The sequence below is a fragment of the Chaetodon trifascialis genome, chromosome 8, assembly GCF_039877785.1.
Source record: "Chaetodon trifascialis isolate fChaTrf1 chromosome 8, fChaTrf1.hap1, whole genome shotgun sequence".
Taxonomy (NCBI): domain Eukaryota; kingdom Metazoa; phylum Chordata; class Actinopteri; order Chaetodontiformes; family Chaetodontidae; genus Chaetodon; species Chaetodon trifascialis.
The window spans coordinates 16,659,672-16,680,389 of record NC_092063.1 but is presented as its reverse complement, the minus strand read 5'-3'; the positions used below and the strand labels follow the sequence as shown (position 1 = coordinate 16,680,389).

The following is a 20,718-nucleotide window of genomic DNA, read 5'->3' as shown; positions in this document are numbered from 1 at the left end:
TTAGTCACTCACTCCTCTCCTCTCTTCTTTCCCTTTCACGAACCTGTGTTTGTTCCCCGTCTATAATCTTCAACACACCATTCCCTGAGCAGAGCTGCATGCCAGAAACGGAGACAAAAAGGTTATGATACAAGCCAGGTTGTGTTGGCAGAGCTTCTTACCTGCATGTAGGATTCAATCAATTCGTTTTCTGTTCGGAGAGAGAGGATAGGGGTTATTAAGACCATTCAGGCTTTCTCTCGCTGCAGCTCATGACTGCCTTCTCCTGCTGGTTGTATTTGAGTGCCAGGATGTTTTAGTATCCCATAATTACACCTCGAGATTCATTGATTTGTGTGTGTGGCTGCATTCTAGTGGCATCATTAAAGCACAGAACCGATGGCATTGTGGTTATATTTTCCCATGTTCTGGCATTTGACCATGATATCAGTGCGGAGGGTTTGTTGTGAGATACCAAAAGTTGTTTATTTGTCAGTATAAGAGCATATGACAGGATGTGTTCAAAGCGCAGCACTTTAAAAAGGAGAAAATACATTTTCACATCCGCTGAACTGTGCATGAACTGACATTTTAGAAGCATGTAAAGTAACAAATTAAGAGCTCTGCAGCACTTCAAGGTAAAGCACAAGTTACATCTCCGTGTCTTTGAGAAAAAGCTGTAAACTTTTGCTTCCTGGATGACCCGATTCGGCACAGTGGGGCTTGTTTTATACCAACCATGGCCGTCACAGGAAAAGTTACATAAGTCCGGTTCATTCCAGTTCAGGTGATTGCTGTCAGCTGTACACAGTGGGACGCAGACACAGAGATTGTCTGGCTGCCACGTTCGGCAGACATCGTCAGCGCACGCACACGCGCGTGCATCGCGAGCACGCACTTTGAAATGCGTGTTTTCTGAATGTACCGACTCAAGGCGAACGCTCCAGCTTTCAGAAAACGCCTTGTACACGGTCCGCCGTGCTTGCCGTCTCCTTCACCCTCTGCCACACACGCCTGCACACACACACAAGCTCGTACACCTACAGAGAGACTCCCGCTCAGGTCGGCAGTGTACGTGTGCAGTCTACAGATTGCACACGGGGAGCACAGCAGGAGGGGAGATCGGGGGGGTGGTGGTGGTGGTGGTGGGGGGGGGTCGAGTTGGAGAAGAGAAAGGAGACTGTCAGAGAGCAGAGGAGAGTTTTACTACCCAGCACACGCACTCCGTCTGCTCTGTATGATAATGTGAGAGTGCAGGAACGGCAGAGTTGAAACCAGGACAACACACACACACACACACACACACACACACACACACACACACACACACACACACACACACACGCGCCAGTTTTCATACATAGAAATCACACGAGCACATACACTGCTTGAACACCACAGGCTTACCGCATGCATTGCAGCAGCACACAGACACACACGCATGCACACGCACTTTCACGTGCATTAAACGGCCTAAATCTAGTTAGCTCTTACAATCAAGTGGCTTTCCAAGGTCGTGAGATTTGTGTGTCTCTGCTGGAAATGAATATGGAGAGGTCTTTCCCTCCGAGAAGCACTGACGAGAGCCTTGCTCCAGAGCTGTGGAGGAGGTTTAGAGTCTGCAACAAAGAAGTCCTGAAACTAAATAGAACACAAATGCACAAGGCATTTGTTTATGGAACCCGTTGATGCTCCTAAATTCATCTCGTGTGCTATGCGTGCGTAGCATTTCCATTTTTAAAGCAAAGGATTAAACTGGAGTTACAGTATGCAGGAGGGGAATGCAAACAGCGTTGCATCAGGCTGCGTCATTATTCTGTATCGCTGGAACAGCATTATCTCCCCCGTTATCTTTACCAGCCTCTCCCACTCTCTGTCTGTGTCCTACGCTGCTCTTTTTTCCCATGCCCTCCGCAGCCCCCTCACAGCCCCTTCACACCCACGTGTCCCTCCACTCGAGGTTCCACCTTTACCACGACTCATAGTGAGTGCACAGCGGGGGACCAAACCCACACAGGGTTTTCTCGTTTTTCTCGCTTCCTGTCGTGGTCTTGGTTTGTAACCGTGAGTCATCTGTAATGAAGTCTGCTTTCGGTCTTTTGAGAATATCTCTCTTTTTTTTATCCCAATCAGAAATTTTAAACTCTGGAAACTGACCTTGCCCGACAGAAATGTTTTGTTTTGTGTGAAGTATTTTATGTTATGTTTTTTCTTAATTAAGCTTTCCTTTTATATTATATTTCAGCGTTTTATAACTCACTCTCTTTATCTTTTCTGCTGTATGTTGTGTTTTATATCTTGATGAAATAATAAAGTCTTGGTGGACAATACTGTTATTTTCTCTTCTATTTAGTTTGATTCTATTAAGTTTTGAAACAATGAGTTGATTGACAGAGCAATTTTGAAAATGGAGTCCCTTATTAAGCAAACCATTTATTGGATTCAGCCTCTAAAATGTGTCCATGTTGTAAATTGAATGTCTTTTGGTTTTGGACTGCTGGTGGGACAAAACAAGGAACTTAAAGATATCACATTTGGCTCTAAAAACTGGTGATGGCCATTTTTTCACTGTATTTTAAAAACTAAATGATGAATCGATGAAATGAAAAAATATGAATCTGTATTCTATGCTGCTCTATTTTATTCTGTTCAGCCTGAATATAATGATGGGAAATGATGGTTATTCAAAGCTCACCCCAGTGCTACATTATTTCTGAAATGTGCAGGCCTTCCCATTATTTACCACTCGAGAAATGCAGTCTAGACCTGTACCTTCAGCAAATAGCTTGTTGCAGTATGTGCTGACTAACCTGCTCTCTTGCGACCCCCATCGCCTCAGGCTAGCTCCCATGCAGCCGGGCTAATTGCCTGCGAATTAGCAAGGCCTAATGTGACGTTGTAAAGGGCAGTCCTACCACAATGGCCTTTGGCCTTTGGCTGAACACCACATGTCACAGACAATCACCTGATATGAATCAGCACAAGGCCATTATTCTGGCTCCAGTCCTCTCCTGCCTGCTCTGTGGGAGATCTGCGACTGAGCGCCGTGGAGGTCGGAGCGTATTGTCATGTGTACTTGCGTATGTGGGGGAAGGCTGTTGTCGTTGGCTGCTGAGAGTCATTATGTGGCTGCTGCACCGAGGCTCCTGAGCTTGTGTCTCATGAGCACATCTGAAATTTCGCCGCTGTACTTTGTGATTCAGCTTTGAGACAATCAGTGGAAGATCTATTGTGTGCTGTGTGCGTGTGTCTGTACTTCTATAGTATGCAGTGCTTATGTATCAGGTTACTTCTGTCAGTGTGTGTATGTGTGTGTGCTTTTGTCTGCATGTTCCACAGAGTCCTTTTAAAAGAGCGTGATGGTGGTGAAAATGCCACAGACGTCTGCTTGTTTAATTGAGTCTCACCTCTGACTCTGTGTTGATCCCCTCGTCACTAAGTAACACATACAGAAGTGTTACATGTAGCCCAGCATTCCCAGTTTACACGTCACATTAGACCAGTCTGCAGTCCAGATGTTGGTGTGTGTGTGTGTGTGTGTGTGTGTGTGTGTGTGTGTGTGTGTGTGTGCGTGCGTGCGCGCTTGTGTGTGTGTGTGTACCTGGTATTTATCACGTTGTGGGGACAAAATTCTGTTTACACAGTCACATTGTGGGGACTCACCTGCCTTATGGGGACGAAATGCAGGTCCCCTTAATGTAAATCATTAAATTTTAGGGTGCAGACTGAGGATAGGGTTACGGATTAGGTAAGGTTAGGTTAGGTACAGGGTTAGGAATAGGCAGATAGTGGTTAGGGTTATGGTTAGGGTAAGGCTCCAGGAAATGAATGTAAGTCTATGTAATGTCCCCACAAGTGATATAAACACAACTTGTGTGTGTGTGTGCGTGCGTGCGTGCGTGCGTATGTGCGTGCATGCGTGCGTGTGTGTCTGTCTGTCTGTCTGTCTGTCTGTCTGTCTGTCTGTCTGTCTTTGTGTCTGTGTCTGTGTCTGTGTGTCAAGTTCAAAGTCTCCCTCTCCACACTGCACTAGAAATATTTGATTCTCAAAGTAATTCAAACTAAACCTTGACTCTAAAGTGATATTTTTTGGTATTTTGCTGTCAAAGCTTATTTCAGATAGCAAATTGAATTAACCTTTAGAAAACAAAATCCTAATTTCAGTAACTAAAACAGCAATAACTGAAAGAATCCAGGTTTACCTTCACAACTCAATACATTTCTTAATGCTGTGGTATAATGGTAAAAGGAAATCTAGCATTTTAGACAATTTTAAGTTTAAAACACTCAAAACACTGTCATAATGGAAACCTAAATAATATTTATTATAGAAGCTAGAAAATGAACTGATCCACAATGTACCGTGTCACAGCTCTGCTCTTGATCAGTTATTCTTTCATGTCTGTGGCGACATGAAAACACCTCGGCCAAAATACATTAAATTCTTTCTTTTTTAATTTGAACAGGAAATTGTCTTCAATACAAAACTAGAGACAAAGACAAAGGCTCAGAGCTGTGGACATCCCTTATGCAAGAAATATTCTTTACTTGCTCAATCTGGGAGAAGTTAAGGATGAACTGTGAAACAATAATTGCACAAATTTCATTCGGCTGTATACCAGGGCCACTGTCCCTCCACCACATTTTGATTTTTAATATATACTGTTGCTATCGTTTGAAGAACAACTCGAGATTATCGGCCGAGCGTCATTTTTATGCCCCTCCATAAGCACGGACACACATACACTACATGCACACATGCAGCTATTAATTATACTTGCTGTGTAACTGCTAGAGCTTTTAATTACATACTAATCACTAATAGCAGTCTCAGTATTAAATTCTTAATTAAAAGCAAGGAATTTCGCTTGCTATCTCCTCGAGGATTTGGCACCCGTCCAGCACCACGTTTCCCTCTCTAACCAGTCAGGCCTGTAGCACTCTCCATATGGCTAATAATAGGCTTAAGGCTGGTTTCCGTAGCACTCTGGAATGCAACAATTATACCACAGAATGAGCTTATTCGCTAGCCACTGGGTTTGTATCCCGTAAAGACACGAGGGCCTGTCTTTTGTCAGACCCTAATCATGTCGGAGTATGTCATAAAACAAAAGTTAGAAGCTCTGCTCATGCGTGTGGGGTGATCTTTGTGTCAGTTAATCCTGTGTTTTGCTTTTTACGATAAAAGATAAAAAGGACACTGAACCAAAGCAGGTTTTGCCAGCGACTCTCTGTGACCGTGTTTTCTGTTTTTCATAAATCTATGGAAAGACAGAGGAGGTATTGAATTCATGTAAAAGCTAGCTTTGATCCAGCACAAACAAATGGCGTGAAGCAGCAAAAACTGCTTTCAGTTGTTGTCAAGTTTGTGCTTTTCACTGCAATCGAACATGCACAGAGTTAGAGAGCGGATGCTTTTACATGAAACCGCAGTCACGATATATACTAAGGATCACATATTCACCATTAACTAGCTGCATCCATATTAGTGGCATATTGGCTCTTGATTACTCATATAATGCACTTATTAATTCCTTATTGTGGAGCTCAGGGTCATGAAGATCATAATTGATATACAATAACATCTTTACTATCAGTAAGGAGTAATTAGGAGGTTAATGAGGGAAAACTCTTAATGGCCTAGTAGTTATAGAGTATGGTCATGCAGAATAAGTGCTTTATAATGGCTAATAGACATCTAGTTAATGTGTACCTTAATGTAAAGTTTTCTCTCTGTTTTTTTTAGTTATTTCCAATAATCTATGGGTATTTCTCCCACGACCTCAGTGCATCCACACTGAAATGGCATAACGTGACAAAATGGAACGCATGTGGAAACGACACGCCTCCACTTTAGCACTTTCAGCTGGTTTTGGTAGAACTCGCTGTCTCTGATCTCTTCGCCTTCATCCGTTTCTGTCGCCAAACAGCAAATCACAGCCAACATCTGCTAAGTAAAGCGACAGAAATAACCTGGTTACTTTGCCGCATCCTAAAGTGGTTGAACCTCTGAGTCCGCAGTTTCCCCTCATGTTCAGATTTTTTACACTCTGGAGTCGTCTGAGCTAAGATCAATGAGATGTGATCGTGAATGGAGCCTCTTTCACTCGATCAGGTATAGAAATCACAGAGAGGGTTGAAGACAGCAGAAATTTGGCTTTTTAAATTTATCTTCTTATGTTATAGCCTGCTCACTTGTGTTGAATCAAGTCCCTCCAGAGTGGTCTTCAGTTCATGCAGAAACAATGAGGATAGAAAAAGGAGGCTGTCAAACATTGTTGGGATGCAGAGTACCACCAAGGAGCTCCTTCCTGCTTGTCCTCCTTCCCCTCCCTCCTCCCTCCCCCTTCACTCGCCTCCTCCGCCGGAAAGCCGCTGACAGAAGCTGTCACTTCGCCACAGCGCTCTGCTCGACACAGCCAGCAACAGGAAGTGTGCCGCCATGACCTCTCTCTGCTCTGCAACCTCGTTTGGTCTCCGTGTTATTTTTGAAACACTGTATTAGAATAACAGCTGAAAGGATTTGTCTTTCTAAATCAGCTGTGAGACGAGAAATCTGCTGATGTGACAGAGGGAGGCTGGTAGCTTGTAGAGAATGTCAAACGATTGGCTGTTCAGCAGGTCGGGACACCCCAAAGGGTTGCAAGATACATCCAGGGGGTGATGAGCTGGTAAAAAAAAGATCTTAAAGCTCTTTAATTGTGAAGACTGTTTCACTTCTTCAGGCCTCTGATAATTATTTAAATGCACATGTTGGTTGAGCTGCTCGTGGCTCTGGGCTGCCCTGCAGGGCACGGCATGGTCAAAGAAGCTATTTACCTTGATGACATGCTGGAGGTGTGCCGGAATGCAGAAAATGCAGTGAAAGACCATCACGTGCAGCTCTTCATTTAACTGCTCACCGAGTCTGTTTCTGCTTATGTTTTTATTGGAGAATGGCACCGCTAACAAAGCTCTCTTCACTCAGCGATAAACACATGACACTTCCTGTAGCTGCTTCACAATAATAGCCTCCTCCTGGTTAGCTGGAGGAAAGCTTTTAATCTGAAGCAGCAGCAGGAAATGTTCATTTTGCATCAGCAGTAACTTAACAGAATACCCATTTTATTTGTGCTCTTCACCAGCTTTGGGGCAAAATTTTAAAGAATACATTACCTATATTACCTTACAACATTTTAGTTCTGCTGTCTCCACCTTATTGTAGTATTTACAAACTCTCTTTCTGTTTCTCTCTTGTGTATGTCTGCTCTGTTGACTCTGTTCAGCAGTATGTTTTGTAAGCACGTACCCGATCGAAATAATCAAAACCAGCATGGTACCGAATGACATCGGCACCACTGTCAAGCTTTTATGAAGCACCAGCATAAGTAGGCTGATTTTAAACAGGAGATGTTGCACCACAGCAATCAGTACGTTTACAGGAGGGATGTAATACCAGAGAATGTGTCTCTCTCTGTGTTTCTCTGCAGAGTGACTGCGACTGTCACTAGACGGGAGGGGTAGAGCGAGGGGAGATTGTCCACTAGTTACTCGACCCCGGATAGCATCGTCCTCTGGGATGGATGAAAAAAGAACACTTAAAAATGTCAAAATATGTCCCCGAATATACTCTGGTGGATATTTTGATATCAGTTTTTATGTGGTCGAGTGCCTTATTTGATGTCTTCTTGCCGGGATTCATGACAGATGACGCAGACATTTTTGTCGATGTCGAATTTGGTTATTCGCCAGGACGAACAGGAACAGATGAGTGAAACTTCACTCCAAACCAAGTGATTCAGTTCAAAACTACAAAAGTACTCAGAGATGAACACAAAGGCTTTTAAAAACAGAGCTTTTTCTCCAGTCACCAGTTGGGGCATGTGTTGATCCGCTCAAGACACGGCTTGTTTGAGGGGGGGTGACCGTCACGGGCCACAACAGCGTGGCTCGGATTTCCTGTGCTCTGAGGACACAATGGAAATGCATGTGCTCATGGCCAGCAATTAAATCAGACCGACTGCGATGTGCAACCTGTGACGAGGGCTTGCGAGTAGACCGTGATTTAGCAGATTTTGGTGTAGCGGGGCCTGCTGCTCAGAATGATACACTGAATTTGAGTTTGCTCTTATTGTGTTGGAGCTTCTTACAAGATCTCCAGAGACAGCAGCAACCCTACTTCCACCTTGTCTGAGGTGGTTTTGTGCCAGTCACACACACACACCCCCACGCACACACACATACACACTCACTTATGCCCTTTCTCTCCTTCTCTTTTCATTACACACACATACACACGCATCTGTAAACAGGCGCTGTGACACTATTGCTATAAGACATGCTTGCACATAGACACACATTCACACGGCCGAACAGGTGTGTACATAACTGCTCACAGTCACAGGCGCACGCACAGGTGCACACACCTGCTTACACACACACACTTATGTGCAGGTGCATGCACAAGCAAAACTGAGAAATAAACACATCTGCAGGCACATTCAGGCAAACACACTAGTGTATAAACACTCATTGCACAGTCACACACACACACACACACACACACACACACACACACACACACACACACACACACACACACACACATTTCTCATCTTATAGATGACTTGTGAAGTACTTCAGTGAGGGAGTGAAGAGGGCGGGGGAAGGGTCCATCAAATGAAATGAATATGTATTAGATGGGGTTTGAAGTTGTGACTTGTATTCAACCTCGCATTCTCACGGAGCGTCTGTCACTCCGTCACCATCAGGATATAATAAGGCATCTCAATGATGCTCAGAACCCAGGAGACTTTCACATCTAAGACACCTGTCCGTATGTGTGCGTACCCCCACACTCCCTCTTCCAGCCGACTCCAGCTCTTTACTTCTTTGTGCCTCTTGCACCCTCCCCTCTTCCAGCTCCTTCTCCTCTGCCTTACCTTCAAACTTTACCACATTTTACCCTCTCTTTATGCACTGTATGGGTTCAGCTGAAAGTTAATAAAATCTCCTCCGTCTCTCTTTTCTGCAAATATCCCCTCTTGCTATATCTTCCTTCCCTTTCTCTCAGTTTCTTTATCTATTGTTCTGTCTGTGTGCGCACAAGGACTACCTCTCTGACACCACAATACATTCATCCTGAAGGGCATGGGAGACACTCTCCTGAATATGGCTGTGTGGGTGTGAATTTGTGTGTGCACATCAAACTCCATAGGCCCTCCATAGGTTAATACCCTGGCAAACCTCTCGCCCTTTGACCTTTGTCTCCCTACAGACACACAGTTGGGTAGAGGTTTCAGTAGGATTTACACAACCACAGACATGAAGAGTGCATTTCTGTTCCATGTTGCAGTTAAACAACAACATTAGAGAATTTATTCAGCAACAAAAACTTGAAAATCTACTTTTCTCCAGCCTCTGAGGCTCATTCATCTGCAAGACCACAGTGGTCCCATATGTTGGATTTCAAAGAGCACTGTGCTGCATTTAAATTTGTTTTCTTCATTTCTGCATCTGTTTTCAGCAGTCCTGTGTTCTTTCTTTCTTTCATGTATTAACATAAAAAATACTTAATCTTTTAAGTTCCATCTTAAGCTTGAATATGTTTTCATTTATTTGTACATTGTCAACAGACGTGAAGTCGATACCTCAGGTTGTGTGCTTTACATGTTTATCTTTGAGTTCAAAGTCTTGTAAATTTTCAAATAAAATCCAAAATTCATAATTAAGTAATGGCTGGGCCTCAAATACGTAATAGCTGGGATAAAAACAGCAGACAAAAGTAAATTGAACATTATTTTAATTTGTACAGCAGTTATTCCAACATTATTAACACTATTACAATAACACAGTCCAACTCACGCAGTGCATTTACAGCCACTTGTTTTTATGTGCACTTTTAATTTGTACATAAAAAGTGAAACTGAGTTGGCTGAGTTGGAGAAATTAGCTTATCAATAAAAATACAATAAATTCATATTTTGTGAATGAAAACATCAGAGCAATGAGGAAGCTGTGACCTTCCTCAACCTGAGACATAAAACCAGCTTAAATCCCATTTTTTCATGAAGTTTTTCATATCGTCTTCATTTGTTTGAGGTTTGACTGGTGCTCTTTTGATTATGACATCTCTTACTGTTTATCTCAGTGTACCCAATTCCTGACATTTAAAGAGATTATGCCCTGTGAACTTCTGAAAATACACATTATGTATTATCATAAACAACTGTAAACAAAGGCCTGTCTCTAATAAGAGACTGTCTTAAATAAACTTTAAAAGGATCATATTTTTTCAACTCAATCCTAGCATGCCATAACGCCGTTATTGTCGTATTTTTTACTTATTTTCTTATTTTTATATTATTTACTTACTGTCATATTTTTAACTTTTTAATTGCTTCTTCTTGATAGATGTGTCATGCACCAACCTCACCAAAGCAAATTCCTCGTATGTGTAAAATCGTACTTGGCAATAAAGCTTTTTCTGATTCTGATTCTGATTATGAGCACTTTCTTTTCATAACGGTAGGAAAGAGATATTCCCCTCAAAAAACACTTAAAAATAATTTCCAATTTTAAGTTGAAGCCAATATGAGTCTTTAGCAGTCTGACTTGGACTATTCAAGTGTATATCTCCCAAACTTGCTGTCTTTGTAGTTTGAAATTTCTTCGCTATGTTGTAATGAAAAGACTAACTTTGGAAGGTGCCCACATCATTTGTCTAACTCAGACTGCTGAAGACTCATATTAGCTAGCTGAGCATAAAAATTGATTATTACACAGACCAAGGACTATGGATGTTGTCCCCCATTACTTATATTAAAATTTCTCTGAAAAGGTGGTTAGCATCAAACATTCATGACTAAATTAAAAACATATTTCTTTTGCTACTATCTATTAAGAATTGAACTCTTAAAAGTCTAGTCTATCAACTAGTCTGCTTGATGAGGACCGTGTGGTTGTGGTTTGATCAGATGTAATTGACAGTGGTCTGGCATCATGAGCAAACAACCCCACAACCGTCATCACTTTTTCGTTCAAAACCTGATCGGTGCACACAATGTACGTCACCTTTGTCTGGCAGAGCCCTGTCCACCTCAACCACCTCAACCAGTGAAGCAGAAACTGATGCGTGAGTGTACGATCTAATCACTCACAGTTAGAAGCTGTTTGAGAAAAATACATTTTCAGTTTCAGAAACGTTCTTTTGGACACGTAGTTGACCTCTCTTCTTGCATTTTTATGAGCTCCGACTAGTACATCAAAGAACCCAATGTTTTCACCTGATGATTCAACTGGGAGAGTTTCGTGCTCTAAGTGTGAGTTGCCTTACACTGCATATGCACAAAGTGAATTGGGACTGTTACTTCTGGAAACCGAGGCACCCGAAAATACTTCCACCCACTTCGCAACTCTATACCAGTTGGGCTGTACTTTATGTTTCCAGCGCATTCAACTTCACCATCCAACCATTTCAGTGTAATCAGCATTGTTTTGTTAAAAGTGTGTTCGGCCTACATGTGAAACATCACTTTTCACGACTGTTTAATTCAGTTTAGAGGAAATGCCATCTCGTGTTGCCCCTTTGTATTTAACTCAGCTGCCATGACCCAAATCTTCCAAACCTACCCGCTTATGTAACTTGAGTCTTCTCCGTGTGACCTGTTTCCTTGGTGTATCTTCATACACACACACACACACACACACACACACACACACACACACACACACACACACACACACACACACACACACACACACACACACACACACACACACACAGTAAGCTCCCGAATATCCTTGTGGCTGCTTTAACCTGCACCCCACCTCATCGGCAAACGCATGCACATACTTTAACCTCTTCAACCATTTCTGTCAACCTTCTAACTTGTCATCCTTTCTTTGATCACTTTCTCTGACTGATACACACATGCATACACACACAAAGATGTGCGCGCACACACACACACACACACACACACACACACACACACACACACACACACACACTCACACACACACACAGCCTTATATGCCTTTCCTCTGTCTTTCCACCCGACAGCATGTTTCCAAAACCTGACTTTTTGTCACACATCACATTATATCACATTGCATTTTGTCAAAAAGTCATCCATGCTTATCAAGCCTGGCTCATATAACTAACCTCTTCAAGTCCAGGATGCTGCACCATACGTTAAGCAGCGGCAGCAGCAGCAGCAGCAGCAGCAGCAGCAGCAGCAGCAGCAGCAGCAGCAGCAGCAGCCAGTGCCACATGCACACATAAACAGTATATATGGTTCACACCACACATGCATGCACAAAGCCTCATATCTAATAATAACTGTGTAAAAATTATAGTTTGACCTCATTTTTCCATGACATAGCTCTTAATCTCCAGTCTCTAAAAATTGCCCAGAAAATCAGGAGGCACTATAGGAACTGTTCATGTACAGTAGTTTGGAAAGTGAATGCATGCAGGTGCACTGTAGCCTGTACTCAAAATGATCTATACAGCGTATTCATGTATGCACACAACACATCTCTTTCTTTATCTGTCTGTCTGTGCTGCAGTATTGTCTGTTACAATATCATTATTTCTGGACATATTCTTTTGAAACACAAATAAAAATGAGATGTATTTATTGTTCAACACAAGAAGAGTTTTAGGTTTTTCTCAACATTTTCCCTTAAGTTGATTTAAAATGTTTACACTTGCAAAACTATATTATTCAAACCAAAGATGTTTTGAAATGGAAATATCGTAGATGTCCTATACATCATATTGTACACATGTTCCCAAAATTCAGCCTGATGTGTGTGTGGTCTTGGAAAAACATAAAAATTTCAAATTTTGAAATTGAATTAATGCACTTTTTTTGGTTCCGCCACAAAATAAAAGTTATTTGTGTGTGAACAAGCGACACATAGCTGGAGTTTGTAAAGACGGTACTTCAGAGCTTAAGAGGCTAAAGGTTAAGTTATGCTCAAAAAGAACTAACTGCCTACATAAAGGGAGGCAGAGTGAAAAGCTGGCAAAGAGAGGTGGGTGTCATATTGTTTTAATTAATATGGGGATAACACACATCTTCAGACGCTCACTTCTGAAGGGCATTCACAGTTGTTTACAGAAGTTCACACCTTGGCTCCTCCTTCACCTCAGTTGGCCAATCACAGCCTAATCCAAAGTCAGAAAGGTGTGTGCGAAGTATACTGCCGGCTTAAAGGTTTGTATGCAAAGAGAGAACATGAATGAACCGATATTACCCATTTTGCCACAAGTTTGTTTTTGTGGCATCTTCCTGCAGTGGAATCAGCAAGTGTTTATGGTGCACATGTAATATTCCTCATGCTAAAGTTATGGCGATGAACCAGCAGTCTTCTTCGGTGTCCTTCCTACATGCAGATACTCACACACGATGCCTGTGACTGTGTGATCCATCAGCTGCTGGGCAGGAATGGCATGGCCCCAGCCCGGCCCAATAAGCTCATTAATCAGGCAGGGTGAGGAGTGGGTGGAAGGAGGACACAGCAGAGAATCTCATTATCTTACTTTACAGCACTGTTAATCAGTACATTTATTGATGATGACTATTCTCATCCAGTGAGAGGAGATTACTGTTTCTCGAGCATGTAGAAAAAAAGGCATATGTGCGTACGTTATGTATCTGCATCTACAATGTGTGCACACAAGCAGACAGATGCTTTCTGGGTGGAAGGACAGTCTATGCCAATTATACACACAAAGACTCACACACCTTCCCTCTTCAGCATGTATGTCCTTGTAGCTCAGCCTGGTGGTGAAACTGTTGGTTTTTTGTTCTGTAGGTATACTTTCCTGTTACTGCCTTTGACCTTTTTTGGAAATGTGTGGGTGGGTAACAGTATGTGGTTGTGTGCATATGTTGTATGGACTTCATACCACAAAGGCTTTCTGCAGAGCATATATAACATATAGAAATGAACCTATAAATGCATAAAGTACATTAACTTTGAATGGATTTGAACAGATAAAGTAATAATTGCTTTGCAAAGTACAACCCCGCTTCCAAAAACGCTGGGACAATGTGTAAAATGTAAATAGAAACAGAATGTGATCATTTGCAAAACATTGAAACCCCATATTTCATTGAAAATAGCACAAAGACAACATGTCAAATGCTGAAACCAAGAAATGTAATGTTTTTTTAAATAAATCCTCATTTAAAATTTGATGCTAGCAACATGTTTCAAAGAAGTAGGGACAGGGTCATGTGAGCACTCTGTTGCACCACCTCTTCCTTTAACAACACTTTTGGGAACTGAGGAGACTGTGTAACAGTTCAGGGTGTCCTGTATTTACATTTCATAATGCACCAAACATTTTCAATGGCTGACAGGTCAGGACTGCAGGCAGGCCAGTTTAGCACCTGGACTCTTTCACTGTGGAGCCATGCTGTAAGACATGCAGAATGTGGTGCCTTCACAAATGTGCAGGTTAGCCATGCCATGTGCACTGATGTCCACCATACCATCAGGGATGCTGGCTGGTCCCTCTTCTCTTCAGCCCGGAGGACGTGAATCCATGACATCCAAAAATAATTTCACATTTTGACTCATCAGACCACAGGACAGTTTTCCATTTGAGTCCATGCTGTGATGTCCACGACAGAATCCAGTCTGTTTTCAATGCAGTGCCGTCTGAGGACCAGAGGTCACGACCAGCGAGTATTTATTTTTCGGCCCTGTCCCTTCATGTCTTCAGATTCTCTGAATCTGTTAATGACATTATGTACTGTAGACAGTAAAATACCCAAATTCTTTGTAGTTTTATGTTGGGAAACGTTTTTCTTAAATTGTTGCACTCTTTGCCAGTGCAGTCTGTCACAGAGTGGTGAACCCGTCCCCGTCTTCACTTCAGAAAGACTCTTTTTTATACCCAGTCATCTTCCTAAGCTGTTTCCAGCTAACCTCATTCATTGTGAGATGTTCCACCAGCTGTTCTCTTTTAGCATTTCACAACTTCAACAGTCTTTTGTTGCCACTTTTTTGAAACATGTTCTAAATGAAGATATAATTTTCCAAAAAAAAAAAAAAAGAAATTTCTTCGTTTCAACATTTGGTATGTTGTCTTTGTGCTATTTTCAATTAAATATGGGGTTCAGTGTTTTGCAAATCATCACATTCTGTTTCTGTTTACGTTTTGCACACAATCCCAACTTCTTTGGAAACAGGGTTGTATAAAGGCCGGATGATTTTGACAAAATGTCACTATTTTTGTGCGTGTTTTGTGGCTGACAATTGGAGATTTAAGAGAAAGAACACCAGGCAGAAGCATTCATTGTTTGTTTCGCTCAAAGTCACAAATAAGAACAAAAAATATGCGCTAATAGTAGTTAACGTAGAGCAATACATTCAGCGATATAGAGCGGCAGTAAGGCTGCAAGCTGTCACTTCTGATACTACTACAAATATCCTGTGCATGGAGCATTCAGCTAATATCATTTGCATTATAATTTAGGTTTATAGGGTTTTTTGTTTGTAAAAGTGTCAGAGCAAGTAGATTTGTGCAGTGAGTTTAATGCCATCAAACACTAGAACATGATGAGAGGGTGTATGACTCCATCCAAAGCAGACTCAAAGTGTTTAAAACCTCACCTCACATGTATTATTCGAGATGAGCAACGCGATGCCAAATACGTGGTCTGAAATGACCTTTTTTTGGTATACGTCTCACTACCAATTACAGATGTGCCAAACTGTAAACACTGATCATTAACAACATGAAGGAATTAGTTTTATGTGAAAACGGGACTTTCCTGGTATCCTGACACTCCCTTTGGTTTGCATGATTGGCTGTTTGTGGACACGTGAATCACCAATCATAAGGGACGCACTCATGAGGAGAACGAGCTCTCTGTGCCTCAAACCATCCTGGAAATAATACTTGAAACTCTCCATAATCTTTATGGGGGGAGCTTATGACTATGACTTTTAAGAGAGAGAGATTTTTAAGATCAGCAGTGGTGACTTTCTGGCACACCTCCTGGCCCCAACACACATGCCTGAAAGTGAAAAGTTCCAGTGTGCAAAGTCTGAAATACACAGGGTTGTGCAGACATTGCAAGTAGTGCCCAGGTGTGTAAAAACTGCTTGAGTGATAAAAAAAAAAATTGTGTGTAAATATACAACAGTAGGTAGAGGTTAGCAAAGTTAGACGGGCCGGCTGCTGAAGTGGTGGCAGACTCGGTGTTAATGATCAGGCACCTCCTCCCTCAGGAAAGTTTTTGGAACAGATGGTTACCTTTGTGTGCTGAGCTTGTGGCAGCCCTCCTTGCCATTTTCATCACCCGACTGCCACGCGTTTCCTTGATGGACGGCCGCAAACAGCCAGTGACCCGCTAAGTGGAGCAGCTGAAAACTGCCGGAGCTTTTCTCCAAGAGGAGCAGGGCGGGGCGGAGGTGGACCAGGCTGTTATGGTATGCTACAGACAGAGAGAGAGAGGGAGAGGGAGAGAGGGAGAAGGTGTTCTTTTTTTTTATAGCAGAAAAAAAGCCGGTTTTGAGCAGAGCTGAGGAGAAAGAGCAGAGAAATACCTCCCATCCCTCTGTCTTTTCCCCTCCTCCTCCCCAGTGGTATTAATTAGCAGCAGCAGATGAGTGGAGAATGGGAGCCTGAAGGGAGAACAGGTTCATGTAAGGTTAGCCTGCACTATTACGGCTCTCTCTCTCTCTCTCTCTCTCTCTCTCTCTCTCTCTCTCTCTCTCTCTCTCTCTCTCTTCACAACACACAGACGTACACACACACACACACACACACACACACACACACACAAAATAGGTGTTACAAATTGTAGAAATGTCAATTTCCAGTCATTATGGTCAAAGCTATGAATTTAGATGCTCCAATAATGACGGACCTTTCATAAAGCTTAATTTAACAGCCTTTTTCAGCTTAAACATGCCCCCTCCACATATTCAGAATTACATTCTACTTCACAACCCCGCTCCTCACAGCCTTATTTCACTCTGACATGGTAAAGAGAGGAAGGTGAAAGACTGCTCTACTTTAACATACCTTCATTAATGGCCAAGAACATGCTCAGGAGCCAGAAACTCGAGCTAACGTCAGCCTCAGCAGATGTAGCAGAGGCGAAGGAGAGTGGTGAGATGGGGGACAAGTTGTTGATTTGCCAAACAAACGCTGTATACTACCACAAAATTAAACTCTCTACGCCGCAGTGGATTTCTGTGTGACCCCTCATCACATGTTTATAATGCTCCGAGTTATGAACAGTTCAACCAAACTGACTTTCCCTTCTCAAACTGTTTGAATTGCTAAAACCATCCAGTATTTCTCAAGAAAAGAGGTCAGAAATGGGAGAAGAAATATTTTCTGATTCTCTCCTATCCCATTAATCTTGTGACCCACCCGAGGGGGTCCCAACCCCTGGGTTGCCAACCACTGGTCTAGAGGACAGAATATTTAATGCACACTGTAGACTGGGACCAGAATCAGGTGATCGTATAAAAAAGTGACTGTAAATGTAATTTACTTTTTCAAAAAGGAGTATGTAGTGTTAAGTTTCTGTATTTCTCTTCCCTCTTTCTTCCATTCCCCTGCCTTTTCTCTCACGTCCTCTCTCTCCCCGCCTTTGTCTCTGTCTCTCTCTGTCTGTCTCTCCCTGCAGAATTCTATACGACACAACCTGTCCTTGAACAAGTGTTTTCTCAAAGTGCCTCGCTCCAAAGACGACCCCGGAAAAGTAAGTATTTCCTGAACAATGTAATGCAACTGAAAAGCTCAGCTTGAATTACGCTGCGACACGCGCTGAAAATGCAAGCCTATTTCAGCGAGCTTACAAATAAGGCCGAGGCGATTACTTTTCACGTGTTTAGTCGCCCTCGTGCCGCACGTGTGCGCATGCTTGTGCATAAGTGCACCCAAAGACACCCATACTCATTTTTTGTCTTTCTTTGTCACACACACACACACACACACACACACACACACACACACACACACACACACACACACACACACACACACTGTGTCTGCACTTAAAAGCAATTTGTAGCTCCATAACCAGCTGAATGCCTAATGCCGCTTTCTCTGTTTTCTGCGCCTCTTCCGATATTGATTCTGCCAAGTAATAATGTGGTACAGGGAGTAATGAATAATAAGTATATGTAGGTACACTCCTTCAGATGCAAGGCCGTTCATGCATCTGTTATGCTTTATTAGGCACTGTTCCACTCTCTCCCTCACACACACACTATCAGAGGAAGCGTTAGATATTTTTCACCACTGCCACTGCTGTGGTTAGGAAGCACAGTTGCCATGGCCTCTTCAGCAGCACCGGCTTGATAACAACAATTTGTCAAGTCCTTGTTTGTGCTGAATCAAAGGAATTGCTCAGATGGGGAAAGTATATAATTACAGTTGATCACTGAAGCTTGCCCTTACAAGATTTTTTAATAATAGCTCAAATGTGTGCATTTCTGCTCATCACAGGGTTAATGTGAGAAGCCTTCCACCACTTTTCCAAAAACTGACAAGCCAAAACTTTTCATTGTGCGCTCCAAACTCTGCTCGTTTTGTTTGTGGGGGAGTGGAGGAGGGAGTTTCTCCAGACTGAGGGGATTCTGGAGCCATTGAAAAATGAATTAGGGGGAAGAATGTTTAAATAATTCAAAAAAAATCCTTGAGCTTTAGTGGATGCCTATAGTCTGCAAAGACATAAAGAGAGCAGCTCCCCCCTGATTAGCCTGACTTGGACCTGACCAGCACCTTAATTCACACCGCGGATCGAAGTGGTCGATACCTCGGCATGGGGGGAGGTCATGTGTGTGTAGTGAAGTTGAATGTGCGAGCTCTGTTTGAAGCCATAGAGAGAGGGGAGAAGCTAAATCATGCATGTGCTAACGTTAATTGGCTGTGTACTGTTCAGTGATGTGGGACTGAGAGACAGGGGGAGGAGAAGAGGCGAGGATGGCGAGGTGGATGGGGGGTGGGCGAGCTAGATGTTGAGAGATGAGCCGTGCGTGCGTGCGTGCGTGCGTGCGTGCGTGCGTGCGTGCGTGCGTGCGTGCGTGCGTGCGTGCGTGCGTGCGTGCGTGTGTGTGTGTGTGTGTGTGAGGCCTAGATGAACCTCCTGAATTCAGTCTGCAGCTTTGGACCTCCTTGGGAGGGAAGAGTAAAAAATGAAAGGGGGAGAAAAAAAACTCAGACCATAAGGAAATCAAGGACCTAAAAGCAATTGATTTCCTCCTCTCCCATTGTATGTGTTTATTTTGGAGGCTGCTGTGCTTTAACATTGTGTGTCAAAAGAATTGCCGTGGCTTTTCTGGGGAAAGGAAGCACAAGAGTGCACCACAAGAAAACTAAACCGGGGGAAATCTGATGGGATGCAGAGCTGGAATAAAAACAGATGCAATGGTTTTATCAGATGCGAGGGAGATCCATCTACTGTACTTTTTTCATTGAGTGATACTTGTTGTTTTCACCCATTTAAGGGACTGAAGCAGCCTCGCTGAGAAGAAGTGAGAAAAAAGACACTTACAGTAATAGTCATCATACTAGGGAGAGATACATTGAAACAAGTGTAAATGTTGAATTGGATCAATATTACTCTAAAAAAAATGACAGATAATAGATATAAGCTGTAATGAACAATATGTGACAGTTGAATTTTTTTCCCCATATTGTCATATTGATATGAAATTTAACTGGTGAAGTAAAATAAAAAGGCTGCATCTATAAATGGTTTGACGAGCACAGTAACACATTCATTTGTAACATGTAAGTCATTCATAGACACATGCAGGGGATTCATTGTGAAACTTAGGAATCGCGTTGCAGTTGCACTGATGCTCCCCTCCTCTGACATGGAGTGGGTCAGCCTGTTTGTTGTCTTACGTGGAGTTAGGCGCTGGGTTGATATCAGTTTCCTCTCTTTGTGTTCAGAGGACAAGCTGTGACGTGCTCGCTTGGCACGGTGACTGGAGGTGTGGGGAGGCGCTGGGCGTCTGCCAAAGGAGGAGAAATGTGTCTCCTGGTAACTCCAGAGGTCTCTTATTCACATGTTGTGTGTTCTTAGCCGACTTGCGAGCGTTTCTATGTTCCCTGGGGCCTGTGTTCTGCAGCTCAATACTCTCCTTAATATGACACATTAAGGAGACCCTTCAAAGGGTCTTCTGTTCTCAGCTGTGTTTTTTCCCTTTCAGACGTTCAATGTATGTTTCCCTGGGTCAGTATGTTTAACCCTCCTACAGCTCGTACCCTGCTAACTGCATTTGAAATGTCCATCTCCCTTCGTTCTTTTGCAGCTTGAACTGTGAACATGGCCTTTCTCTCTTACAATGTTAGTATAAATCCAGGGCCCCTGGGAACACACGGTTGAGGCCCTGGTTAGCCTGCTTTCATGTGTGGAAGTGGAGACTTTGGCATTACTAATTACTTTTGCTATTGAGCCAAAGTAACGTGATTGCATTCCCAATGAGTAACGTGTAATGAATAATTCTACGCTTTTCAAGTAACTTGCCCAACACTGTTGACTATTGACTCATGGAGAAAAAAGTTTTGGAGAAAAGAACCAGGAGGAGAGTTCAAGTACAAAAGTACAAAAAGATCCAAGAAAGTACAAAAAGATACAATATAACCTGTTTTTGGTCAACTTACAGTGAGCTGCTTATTAATTCATTGACTAATTTACATAGTTTTTTAATTCATGGTTTGGCAGGATCCTGTCCTCCTTCTCATGTTGCCTGCTCCATGACCGA

At 42.7% G+C, this 20,718-nt stretch overlaps 1 protein-coding gene across 1 annotated transcript in view; it reads left to right on the top strand.

The window, feature by feature from the left end:
- Positions 1–20,718, top strand: part of LOC139335668 (forkhead box protein J3-like) — a 60,979-nt gene that overhangs the window by 14,382 nt on the left and 25,879 nt on the right. The window contains exon 4 of the mRNA XM_070969387.1: positions 17,628–17,702. Coding sequence (XP_070825488.1) covers positions 17,628–17,702 — 75 coding nt within the window. The remainder of the gene's footprint in view (positions 1–17,627; positions 17,703–20,718) is intronic.